The 13,029-nt window shown below is 34.9% G+C and overlaps 1 protein-coding gene across 4 annotated transcripts in view; it reads left to right on the top strand.

Moving 5' to 3' along the window:
* Positions 1-13,029, top strand: part of LOC108707564 (neurobeachin) — a 390,963-nt gene that overhangs the window by 202,614 nt on the left and 175,320 nt on the right. For all 4 annotated transcript variants that reach the window (XM_041582642.1, XM_041582644.1, XM_041582643.1 and 1 more), the window contains one exon: positions 6,698-6,759. In XM_041582642.1, the coding sequence (XP_041438576.1) occupies positions 6,698-6,759 (62 nt within the window). The remainder of the gene's footprint in view (positions 1-6,697; positions 6,760-13,029) is intronic.

Raw genomic sequence — 13,029 nt, 5'->3', positions numbered from 1 at the left:
CTCTGGATATGTTGGGGGCACTAAAATTAATTTGCTGTGGGGCCCAGTAACATCTAGTTACGCCACTGCATTGTAATATAAATTTGATCCTCCAAACAACATACAAGGGGTTCACCAGTACTGCTCTGATGTATTAACAAAGGCACACAGATTATACTCGCTGAAACTCACTGTTCAACCAGTAAAATCACTGCCTTCTATTCAACAAACAGGTAGTGTACTTACTTAGCTTCATATAAAGACAGCATCCATCAGGCTTCTTGTTTTACTCTGCAGAAGACATACAGTAGAACCCCCCCCCCCCCCATTTTACGTTCTTCAGGGGACCAGAAAATGGTGTAAAATCCAGGAAAATATAAAATCAGAAAATGTATTATGTATAATATATAGGTGAAACCACAAAGCAACAATGTCAAATGAGAGAAAACTTAAAATCAGGGAATGTAAAATTGAGGTTCCACTGTATTTCATTTCTGTTGGTTTCTGAATCAGTTACGTTTTATAATGGCATTGGCACTGAGGAAAGTTTAGCAACATGTCTGTTTGGGGATCTTTATGGACAGTTAACGTTAAGTCAAAACAGACCTTTAACTTGGTCTATTTTGGAATCCATATCCTGCTTTCTAGTGATGCGCAAACCTAGAAAATTGACTTGATCTGGTTTGGGACTCGATCATTTTTATGACACAGATCCAACCTGCCCCCACCAATGATGGAGGATTGAAAGGCAAGCAAGGGTTTCATTAAATAAAAGACTGACCCCTCAGTTTTGTAACCATAAACCATTTCTCCTGTGGTGCTCAGGCCCAGGCATCAGCAATGCTTGCCTATACTTTAAACCCTTCCCTTAAATAACATAAGACAAAACAGGGCAGAGGCAATGGTTATCCCACAGTCCCTACATTATATGCTACTTTTAATAGAGAAGCTATTTTCCTGTAGTATTTATATTAAATACTTCCAGCTTCATTTGTTTTTTTTTTGATCAATAGAAATACTGAGAAATAAATGTTAAATACGGTTAATAAAACAAAGCTTCTCCTGACATTTTCATGAATTAGGGCTAGATGAGTACTATTTTTGTATATTTAATGATGTATGTGCATAGACAGGCTCCAAGTATTTACATTGCTTCTACTCTGCGCTTTCATGACTTTTATGGGAGTGTTCTGTCTGTATAAGGGCTGAACTACACGGTGCGCGTTCTTCAAATCCGACATGATGAGGGGAATTGCAGGTGGCACGTCAGTTGCGCCGAATATAATGTAAGTTAAACAAATGTTGCATCTACAAACTGCCTGCATCCGACATGACAGTTGAAGACGCAACATGCAGCATTTGCATCCGACCGCCGTATTGAATGCACGCAGTTTGTAGATGCGTCATTGGTATTAACTTATTCGCCTGCGCTTTCTCTAATCGTGTCGGATCTGAAGAACGTGCACTGTGTAGTTCAGCCCTTAGGGCTAAATTCAACTGGAGATTTTGTAGGATGTTGTCATATTGACAGAATGCATCCTACAAGTCGGATGGGTCAAAATATAATTGGACTAATACACCAATCTGTAAATTACATGGAATGTTCTCCATCCAAGGCAACACAACTGTCTGATGTGAATGCTGCGTTTTCCCCCCAATGAAATACATTGAAAGTCGGATACAGATCCATGAACGACACTATCCGACTTTTATCAGATCCAACTTTACATTCTAGCTACGGTATAGGGGATGAGATTTCGAAGCGTCCTACAAATCTTGTGCTGTTGCATGGCAAGATAAAAAATCTGATCAAAATCTCCTGTGTAGTTTTACCCTCAATGAATGTAGGCTAATGGAACTCTTTCATTTAGGCTGACAATTATTGAAAATAATGCCCAAGTACTTTTTTTTCATGTAAAAAATTAAACAAAAAAAACAAAACAAAATAAAGCCTGATTTTTAAAAAAAAAGTCTGGGTCTATAAAATTTGCTTTGCATTAGCATACAGAGTGCTTGTCACTATACAACCTACTCCGTCAAATTTTGGCTCTGATTCACTGAAGTGCTTGAAGTCAGAATAAGAATTATTGTTTACACATCTCCCTGTTCTCATCGCCGCATGCTGTACAACATGGCTGAGCTTTGGTTGACATCCCTGCGATATCTTGCTGTAAGCAGACAAGTGGTAGCTATTAAACAGTAACCTGCGGCATGGCGTGGGCTGCTCTCATCAACAGCGAAATAAACAGATACTCATTTAAACACTGCGCCCTAAGGGGCTGATTTATTTAAATTCAAGATAACGTTTCTCCCACGATTGGAGCAAAAAAGGTAGTGATAAATAGGAGATCGCGAATATCATGTTCGAGAATTCAAAGCCAAGTCGTTGTGTTTTATTACGAACAAAATAGTCAAAATTCTCACGAAAAACAATTTAAAAGCAACTAAAATATATATTTTTTTAAGGTTATGAAAGCATTGGGGATTTCACAGCCTAATTGGAAATGAAAGCGATGAGATTTTTGTTTGCAATCGGCTCTTTTTCCCCATTACTAAATGCAATTGAGCTAATTCTGTTCATTTTCCCTTAAATATGGTGATAAAAAAGTCGCACAAATTCAGTTGCAATTTTTTAATTTTTTAACTCAAAGACTGATAAATTTGTGAAACTCGCTTAAGTATATTCCCCACTTATTGCTTAAAAGCTGCTTTTAGAGGCATATTTTTAATGTTACATACAATTTTTTAACACCTCAAAGAGTTACGGGATTCATTATGCAGAAAGCACCAAATTACAGGAATGTTGTCACCCATAGAGTCCATTTTAAGCAAATACAGTTATGGGACCTGTTATCCATAATGATTGTGATGTAGGGTTTTCTGTATAAGTGATCTTTCCATACCTTGTTGACTAAAAATTAATTTACATATTAATTCAACTATTGATTCGCCAAATCCACTATTTTGTTTATCTGAATCCTTCGCAAAAGATTCTGCAGAATACCGAACCGAATCCTAATTTGCATATGCAAATTAGGATTCGGTTTGGCAGGGCAGATGGAGTCGGCTGAATCAGAATCCTTTTGAAAAGGCAGAATCTTGGACGAATCCCAAACGGAACCCTGGATCCGGTGCATCCTTAAATTAAACCCAATGGGACTGTTTTGCGTTTAGTGAGGATTAATTATATCTTAGTTTGGATCGAGTACAAGGTACTACTTTATTATTACATGGACCTGTTATCCAGAATGCTCAGGACCTGGGGCTTTGGATATTTCTGTAGTTTGGATCCTTATAGCTTAAGTCTACTAGAAAATCATGTAAACATTAACTAAACCCAATAGGCTGGTTTTGCTTCCAATAAGGATTAATTATATCTTCGTTTGGATCAAGTACAAGATACTGTTTTAGTATTACAGAGAAAAAGGAAATAATTTTTTATAACTTTGTATTATTTGGATAAAATGGAGTCTATGGACTGAAAGATGGCCTCTCTGTAATTCAGAGCTTTCTGCCCGACTAGTTTCTGGATATTTGATCTCATTACTGTAATTATCATTTTTTTAAAAATTATTTCCTTTTACTCTGTAATTACAAAGTATCTAACTAAGATAAAATGAATCCATATTGGAAGCAAAACCAGCCTATTGTGTTTATGTAATGTTTATATGATTTAAGATATAATGAACTAAATTATGGAACACCCCAATCATTCTGGATAATAGATCCTATACTTGTATAAGTAAATGAATTGGAGTGTTTTTGTTTTAAGCCACTTTATTTCCATATTTGCACCTGTGCAATACCCAGCCCTGGTGTAATCCTTTAATGTCAGTGGGACAAAATCAGTCTATTGTGGAATAAAAAGCTGTATACAAATCAGAAACATTCAAGGCTTGTTTTTGGGCTCTTGTCAAACAAATACCTCTTTTTCAGCCATAATGTTATACTCTTCTATACACATGCATGAATGCATCGCATGCAGAAGATTTTACATGATGTTAAAGGGATCCTGTCATCGGAAAACATGTTTTTTTCAAAATGCATCAGTTAATAGTGCTACTCCAGCAGAATTCTGCACTGAAATCCATTTCTCAAAAGAGCAAACAGATTTTTTTATATTCAATTGTAAAATCTGACATGGGGCTAGACATATTGTCAATTTCCCAGCTGCCCCTGGTCATGTGACTTGTGCCTGCACTTTAGGAGAGAAATGCTTTCTGGCAGGCTGCTGTTTTTCCTTCTCAATGTAACTGAAGGAGTCTCAGTGGGACATGAGTTTTTACTATTGAGTGTTGTTCTTAGATCTACCAGGCAGCTGTTATCTTGTGTTAGGGAGCTGCTATCTGGTTACCTTCCCTTTTGTTTAGCTGATGGGGGGAAAACGGAGGGGTGATATCACTCCAACTTGCAGTACAGCAGTAAAGAGTGATTGAAGTTTATCAGAGCACAAGGCACATGACTTGGGGCAGCTGGGAAATTGACAATATGTCTAGCCCCATGTCAGATTTCAAAATTGAATATAAAAAAATCAGTTTGCTCTTTTGAGAAATGGATTTCAATGCAGAATTCTGCTGGAGCAGCACTATTAACTGATTCATTTTGAAAACATTTTTTCCCCATGACAGTATCCCTTTAAGGTGCCGAGGTTTACTGTATTTCTATGCCATTTGTTTTTTAACACCGATTAAGACGTATGCCCCTTTTTGTAATTACTTTGCCATTGGCAATTTTCCCAACATGAGTGATTACAAGCAAATGAGAAGTTGTACCAAGTCACTTAATAGGGAACGAGTGAAGATGAATGTAGCCGAGGCCTTTCTTGGGTAAATGAAAATAAATACAGTGCAAACTTCCTGGGAACTGATGTTCATTTGTCAGTCGAGCAGTTATCAAACACTCTGCTGGTTATTCTGTTACATTCTCTCAATAAGATCATTATGTGTCCTGTGCTTAATGTAGAAACAAGCAGATGCTCTTGTTGCTGGGTATGTTATGCCAACTGCCGAGGAGACTTAATTACTTATTTGTGATAAATAATAATAGTTAATAGTTAAAGAGGCAAGGCCCCTGTCCCTTAGAACTTAAAATATAAGCGGGTAGATAATTTGCAGACACGGAGAGGCACATTTATCAAGTGTCGAATTTCGAATGTGAGTTTTTTTTTAACTCGCATGAATTCAATTTTACAGCATTTGAATATTTCACTGTTTATCAATAAAATTGATTATGTTAAACTCTGAATAATTTTACCGACTCGAGAACTTGGAACAAATTTGTATCGAATTCGACCAAACTTGATTTTAGTTTTTTCTCTGAAAAAACTTGAATGTCAGGAAGGCTACAAACGGCTCCAAATTGGTCGATGCACCTCTCCCATTGACTCATACAGTAATTCGGCAGGTTTTAGGAGTCAAATTCGAATTCTCAGAGGGCCAGAGTATGATGAATCTCGAAAATCTAACTTGAAGTTTTTTTTAAAACTCAACTCAGATTCGCAAATTCAAATTTGAATTTTCAATTCGACCCTTAAAAAATCTGCCCCAAAGAGAAGAAATTGGTTGTAAATAAGTTGTACTTCATCCCCAGATTCCCACCAGTATAATAACCATTTTAATTATAGAATAGATTTGTTGTAAACTGGCATCTCTCTGGCTTCTGCCCCTGTAGTGAAACTTTATTATTTACTCCGATCTTCCCATAGGTATGGGATCCATTATCCTGGATGCTTTAAACCTATGTTTTTGTTTTTTTTTAATTTGGATCATTCAATATACCTTAAGGTTAATAATAATCATTTAAACATTAAATAAACCCAAAAGGATTATTTTACCCCCCAATATGGATTCGTGCAGCTTAGTTACCAAAAGCTACTGTTTTATTACAGAAAAAATTAGAAATATTTCCTTAAAATGGACTCTATGGAAGATGGGCATCCCACATTTCTGAGCTTTTTGATGATTGGGTATCCCTATGGGATAAGGGATTGCATACCTGTAGTTGTTGATATAATAAAGCTGGTTTCACCAAAGTGTCTACTTCTTCCATATAAATTTTACAATTTTTTTATTTTAAATTTTTCAATTTCTCTGTTATACATTGATCTATACATAGCAACGTGATTTCTATTTATACATTATGTATAGATAGTATTTATTTATTTGTACATTATTTTAATCAATCATGAGATTGATGCCTGGGCCAATTTAATTTACACATACACCTCTCTTATCCAGCTTTATAAATATAACCATGCTCAGGGCAAATGTGTTCACTGGGCGAACCATTCTGTGCTGCACAAAGTTTATAAATGATTTTAGAGATTTTCCTCCAGTACTTTAATGAACATAGAGCACATATTCTTGTTTCAATAAGGACGAGCTGCTGCTGCTGCTTAACATTTACTGCCTGCCATCGTTTTTTTTTAACTTTAAGAATGTTTATGCAATCCAGAGGAATCTGTTTTTGCCTATTATTAGTTTAATTCGAATTGTAAATGAGTAATTAGAAACACACAAACAGGACAATGTTTCATTCCATCTATAAATCATGGAAACAGAATGATGGTTCACAGTGAACAGCCAAAACATTGAGTTGCAAAATGCATATAATGCAAAACTGAGCTGAGTAGTTTCCTTTTGCTGTTCCCTAAAGTTTTTGTATTTATGTTGGATTATCCATTACAATGTCTAAAATAATCTTTCTTTTCTCAACACAGGACTGGTCTGCATGAAGTCCAGCACCTCGGTGGTTGAGTTGGTCATGTTGCTTTGCTCGCAGGTAAGTTATTTGAACAATTGTTTTCGCAGCAGTAAAATTGTTGCTTTTACTGTATATGGACAACAGCCCTGGAACCTTCCACTGTCTAATTAACGGTGTCTGAATATATTATCATTTTACATAAAATGCCAACAGGCGGGAACATAGTTATGCTTTGATATTTTCAGGAAGAGCTTTTAAGCTTTAGGTTAAACCTTCATCACATTAAACATTTCTCACAGAGGCAAAAGTCCAGCTTCAGTAACAAATTTCCATGAAATTACAAAAATTACATTAAAATTTTAAATCCCCAAAGTTTTATTTTTTTCTGCATTTATTTGGCTTTTTTTTTTGGCATAAATGGTAATCAACTCCTGGCCTTATTCTTTACACTGCCAAACATCCAGGTTGAAACAATGCCTTACATATAATATACATAAACACACTCTAGCCTATTCCTACTTTTAATGGATGCGCCTTGTAATGAAGATTTTATGACTTACACAAATTCACAATTCACAAATACACAAAAAAGTTTATTTAATTCTGGTGTAAGTTCTGCTCTTTCGAGCTCTGTCCAATATTGAGCTGAAAATATAAATTGATAAGGGTATAATTTACAGTTTGTGAAATTTTGTGTATACAGTATATATATATATATATATATATATATATATATATATATATATATATATATATATAAAAATATATAAAATCATTTTTTAATTTTATAAGTCCTGGCAGTGCGGATTCTTCAAGTATGACATATACATGATTACAAAAATCATAATTTTTAGCTGTGAACATAGAATAAAGAATGTATGTGCTCTTAATGCTTTACATGAAGAAACATTATAGTAACGCATGAACTAGTACATTTTTTTTACTTATATAAATTCAAGTTTCGTACCTTTTTTTAACATTAGAAGTCATCAATACATACAATGCCTTCATTTTATTTTATTTCCTGATCTTACATTTTACTAGAATTCACAACATTTTGACGTCCCAGAATGTATATTTTCCCTTCGTTTCCACTTATTTGCAATTGAAAGCCCACTGAAAAGTGTAACAGTTTTACCTTTAAAAAAATTCTTCATGCTTCCCTGCACATATTTTATGCAGAGCTCATACATTTATTCATGATGATGTTTGCATAAAATATTATGATTTTTAGCCATATTATTTTCATTTTTAGTGACTTTTCCTTGGAAATGTCTAAGCCAATATTTTAATATTACTGAATAACATATCAAAACCAGAAATTATTATGGTTTAGAATGGTGTTACAGTAAAACATAAATTACGTGATTTTTCATCTGTAAAATCTGTTTCTGCTTGTTTTGGGGCCATGTTATCTCAAGTACTCAGAGTATTAATATTTCACCACTGATTTTGCCTTGATAAAATTAGTATTTTATTGTGAATACAGTTAAATTGCATCCAGTAAGAAATGCATATTGAATGTGAAATTAGTGATGAAATATTGACATTGCTAGCTGGTAATCTGTTACATGTGTTCCCTACATGAGAAAATGAGTTATGTTTCCTGTTATGTCTTTTAAATGACTACAAAACAGGAAAATTCTGCATTACTTGCTAATTTTATGGTGTAAATAGTTTTCAGTGATTTGAAAATGATTGGCTTTATTTTGAGTTTACTGCTGAGACTAGTGGAATGCAGAGTTGTCTTACCTGCTGTTAGCATGTCCATGTATCTCCAGCTGCTTGCTTCTTCCCATAAGGAAACCATTAGGTCCTGTCTCAGTCTCTTCAAGCTTGGTTTAATATTGGTTTGTAAGAAGTAAAAAAAAAAAAAAAATATCCTTGGCAGGAATCCTCAATGGGGTTCTAACTTCAAACTATCTCCTGCAAGGCGCAAATTGGTGAAGTCTTATGTTCAAGAGAAAATTCCAAAAGATCCAAGATGGCCTTTAAAGGTTTATGTCATGCTGGATTGTTTCCTCCAGTTTTCAAAGCATTTGGTTTGAAGAGGAAAATGTTACTTGCATTCCTCACCTTTTGTGTTTGCTGCAGTTTACATGAAAAAAAGGGCAGTGTAATATGAGGTTTGTGATGGCCTCATCATCTAATCAGAGGTCTAGCATTACTCATTGCTGGCTCCAGCAAATCCTGCCATTAGTGGCCCAAGAGATGAAATGTTGCCTCTTCTATTGATTGAAGGAAAGAGTGAGAAATTTAAGCCCTATTACCCTGCTTTTTCAAACAACATTTAGCAGAACCTCATGTACCAAATGCAGCTAATGGGTTTTCATATGAAGATATAAGGAGAAAAGTGAATGGTTTTCATTTCAAAAATATTTCGGGCTTTCATATATCGAATGTCACAGTGCTTGCTGATTCACAAATAGAAAAATGATAAGACACTTGCAATAGCTGCTCTAGCAAGGTTAAAAGGTTGCAGCTTTTCCTCTTGGCTTTGGGTTTCCATATTGTGGTGCTCAAGGAAAGGAAGGAATATGTTTGCAGTTCTTGTAAAATATAAAGTATATGTAAAATAACCAGTTCTGTCCAAGGTAATTTCATGTTGTGGCACATTTGCTATTTCACTTGTTTGGAAGCTGGATAATTATCAACCAATAAACAACAAAGATGTCTATGGAGAGCAGGTGTATTCTTGGGGCCATATCTCATAGAAGGTCACCTCTGTCCCAGGTCCTTCTGTTGGGCATCCCTGAAATGAACTGATAAGAAAGATGGAATCTGTTTTGCCATTTGGTTGTTTATGGTTGTTTTTTTATAAAAAATGGCATTATGCTTCTAAGGCTTTCTTTGCATGAAAACTTGCTTTGTAACAGCAAAAAATAGCAGGATTTTTAGTTTATAAATAAAGGTATTAAAGTGAAATACAGATATAATATCTGTTATCTGGAAACACATTAGCCAGAAAGAGTTATAGAATTTCCCATCTCCCCTAAACGCCATGTTAATCAAATAATTCATATTTTTAAAAATGATTTCCTTTGTTTCTGTAAAAATTAAACCGTACCTTGTACTTGATCTAGACTATAGGCCAATTTATTAACGTTCATGTTTTTTTATTTTCCCACAATCAAACTTTTTAAAGCTAAAAATCATGTATTTTCTCTAAACCATGAAAAATTCAGTATGTATTAATTGTAAAAAGCACGGAAAACTTAAACTTTGCCATATAAAAGCTTCCAAGGTCACGTAGAATTCATTGAACGCTGTCCTAGGCTAATTGAAAAATCCTTATTTACTTTGAGATTTTTAGGGGGATTAGGGGTTTTTTTTCCCTCTTGAAATTGCACGAAAATTCATACAAAAATTAGGGTTTTGACGTTTTTGTTTGCATACTTGTTCCATGCTTTTATTCATTTCAATTTCTATAAAATAAAATAAGAATTATAAATAATATTTAATTCATATTGATGGCAAAACAATTATATTGCATTCGTTTACTGTTGCAATGATTTTAGCAGATTTAAAGTACAGGTATATTGATACACATTACAGAAAGACCCCTTATCCAGAAAACCCCAGGTCCCGAGCATTTGGATAAATACCTGTATTCCTTTTTATTCCCTCTGCTTAATCATAGGACTTGTTGGCCATTTATTAATGCAAAGCTATTTAAAGTAAATTAATGCTGCAAGACTGTACAATGGTGTAATTAATCATTATGTTATTTTTTTTTTAAATATTGGTTAAGTTATATGTATTGGCATAATTATGGTTCTTGAATTTGAGGCTCTGCTGTATCTGGGTTTCATTGTCCTTGTATTTCAAGCAACATTTATTTCTGTTCCAGCCATTTCTATCGCTATATAATCTACATGCACAAATAGTACTAAATTGTAACTAAAGACATACAAAGATTAAAGAGACTCTCTCATTTTATTTTACTATTTACTATTCACCATTTATGTTTTTAATGAATTCCAAACATATCTTTTTTTTTTTTTGGCTTCAAGGTAAAAAACCTTTGGTTGAGCTTGAGGACGCTTGGTTGTTTGGTGCCCTGAATTCAGCCAAAAAATGTATTTGTTATAGTCTGAAAAAGAAGCCAACTTTTTGAGCATGTAGTGCAAGTTGCATACGTGATGAACATAATGCTCTATGGTTTTTTGAGGACATAGTTCAGTTTAGCCATCATCTCTTCTATAAATCATGAGAAGGTGCACCATGTATTTTATCTTCGAAAAAAAATGGCTCTTTTAGCCCACACCTCCAGTTGGAGAAACTGTTTTTTTTTCTTTTGACGATAGGTGTCCTCAAATATAGGGAATCCCCGGGTTACAAATATCCGACTTACATACAACTCACACTTACACTTACAAGGTGGCCATACACTATAAGATCCACTCGTTTGGCAAAGTTGCCAAACGAGCGGATCTTTCCCTGATATGCCCACTAATGACAGAAAGATCGGGTTAATTTGAATCTTTGGCCCTAAGGCTGAACAATAGGATTACAACTGAGGGCCACATCAACTAGACTATGCGGTCCTCGATTTCCAGAAAAATCAAACCTCCCTGATCAATATCAGCCTGATTTCTGGCCTGATACCGGTCAGGAGAACCCGTTGGAAGCCCCCACACATGGGCAAATAAGCTGCTGAATCTGTCTAAAGGACAGATATTGGCAGCTTTAATCTGCCTGTGTATGTCCATCTTTTTTTGTATTTAATAGGTAAATGTACCTGTTCCTACTTACATACAAATTCAACTTAAGTACAACCTACAGACCCTATCTCGCACGTAATCTGGGAACTGCCTGTGTATGATGCACCTTCTCGTGATTTACATATATTATAATACACACGTGTCAGTGAGTCCTGTGCCTGAAGCTTTCCATTATAATTGACCTAGGGATGTCCATCAGGTGCAGGTGGACCTCAGTCTGTTCATAGACCTCAGAGTCTATTTTGTACAGTAGCATCATTTCAATCTAACCTGGCCTTCAAACATTCATCATGAGACATATTTGGCCCGTGCGTGTAAACAATTGGAAAGCACAGTTTCCCAGCATTCAAGTCTTCAGGCCTTCACACTTAAAGCAACTCATTATGCAGCATTTTATTTGATTCTCACATCTTTTTCATTCCCTAGCAGTGCAAACTTCAAATACCTAAAGAACTGTAAGGCCAGTTTTGAAATTGAATTACAGTGAGCACTTGTAACCCTCAGAAAGCCAAGAAACTTGCATTTTGGCAGAGCAGTACCAAGAAAGTGAACAGTTGTGTTTATATATCTATAAACACCAGCAAAGTCTGAAAACTGTAGCCAAGCACATTCTACAATGAATACGTCTCTGTAATGAACTGCATGATACTCTTGTAACTACATTAACAAGCAAATAAACTGACAACTTTATTAGCTCTTACTCCCCATATACTGTGTACCTAAGCCAAAGACGCCATTACTTGAATCCAGTTCATTATAAGCATTTGATGTTTTCTGCCTTTTCATGAACAGAAAGCAGTTGACAAATGTCTCTCTTCAGAACATTGAGTTTTATTGTTCACTTTTTATATAATACAATAAATATAATACAATAAATGATATCTTTATAAATGGTGTTTAGTGATGTCTTCAGTTATAATCTATGTTAATTGGTGTAATATCTGTCACATGACTCACTGAAATGTGTAATAAATAAAGTACAGGTATGGCACCTGTTATCCTGAATGCTTGGGACTGGAGGTTTTCCGGATAACGGCTCTTTTTGTAATTTGGATCTTCATACCTTAAGTCTACTAGAACCTCATGTAAACATTAAATAAACCCAATAGGCTGGTTTTGCTTCCAATAAGGATCTTAGTTTGGATCAAGTACAAGGTAAATCATTTTTAAGAATTTGGATTATTTTGATAAAATGGAGTCTGTGGGAGACGGGCTTCCTGTAATTCAGAGCTTTCTGGATAATGGGTTTCCGGATAACGAATCCCATACCCCCTATTGTAAAATATGAGAATATTATAATTCACCTTGGAGCTTTTATATCGTTATGGAACTCCTCAGTGACGTATAATAATATATAATATGCAAGAAGTATATATAGTGAATAAAGTACCCCCTCTTGTAAATGATAAGGATATTATAAGTTACCTAGGAGTTTCATAACCATAATAGAGGGTACTTTATTTATTCTAGTACACAAGTTTCAGTGAGTCTTGTGACAGAAAATACATCACTATTCACCGTTTATAACTGATGACATCAGTACTCACCGTTTAGAAGGATATAATTTACAAGATGTTCATGGCTTTTGTGTATTATAAAATTATATACTTGTAAATGGTGCTTA

The sequence above is a fragment of the Xenopus laevis genome, chromosome 2L, assembly GCF_017654675.1.
Source record: "Xenopus laevis strain J_2021 chromosome 2L, Xenopus_laevis_v10.1, whole genome shotgun sequence".
NCBI lineage: Eukaryota > Metazoa > Chordata > Amphibia > Anura > Pipidae > Xenopus > Xenopus laevis.
This window is presented reverse-complemented; position numbering and strand designations above follow the sequence as displayed.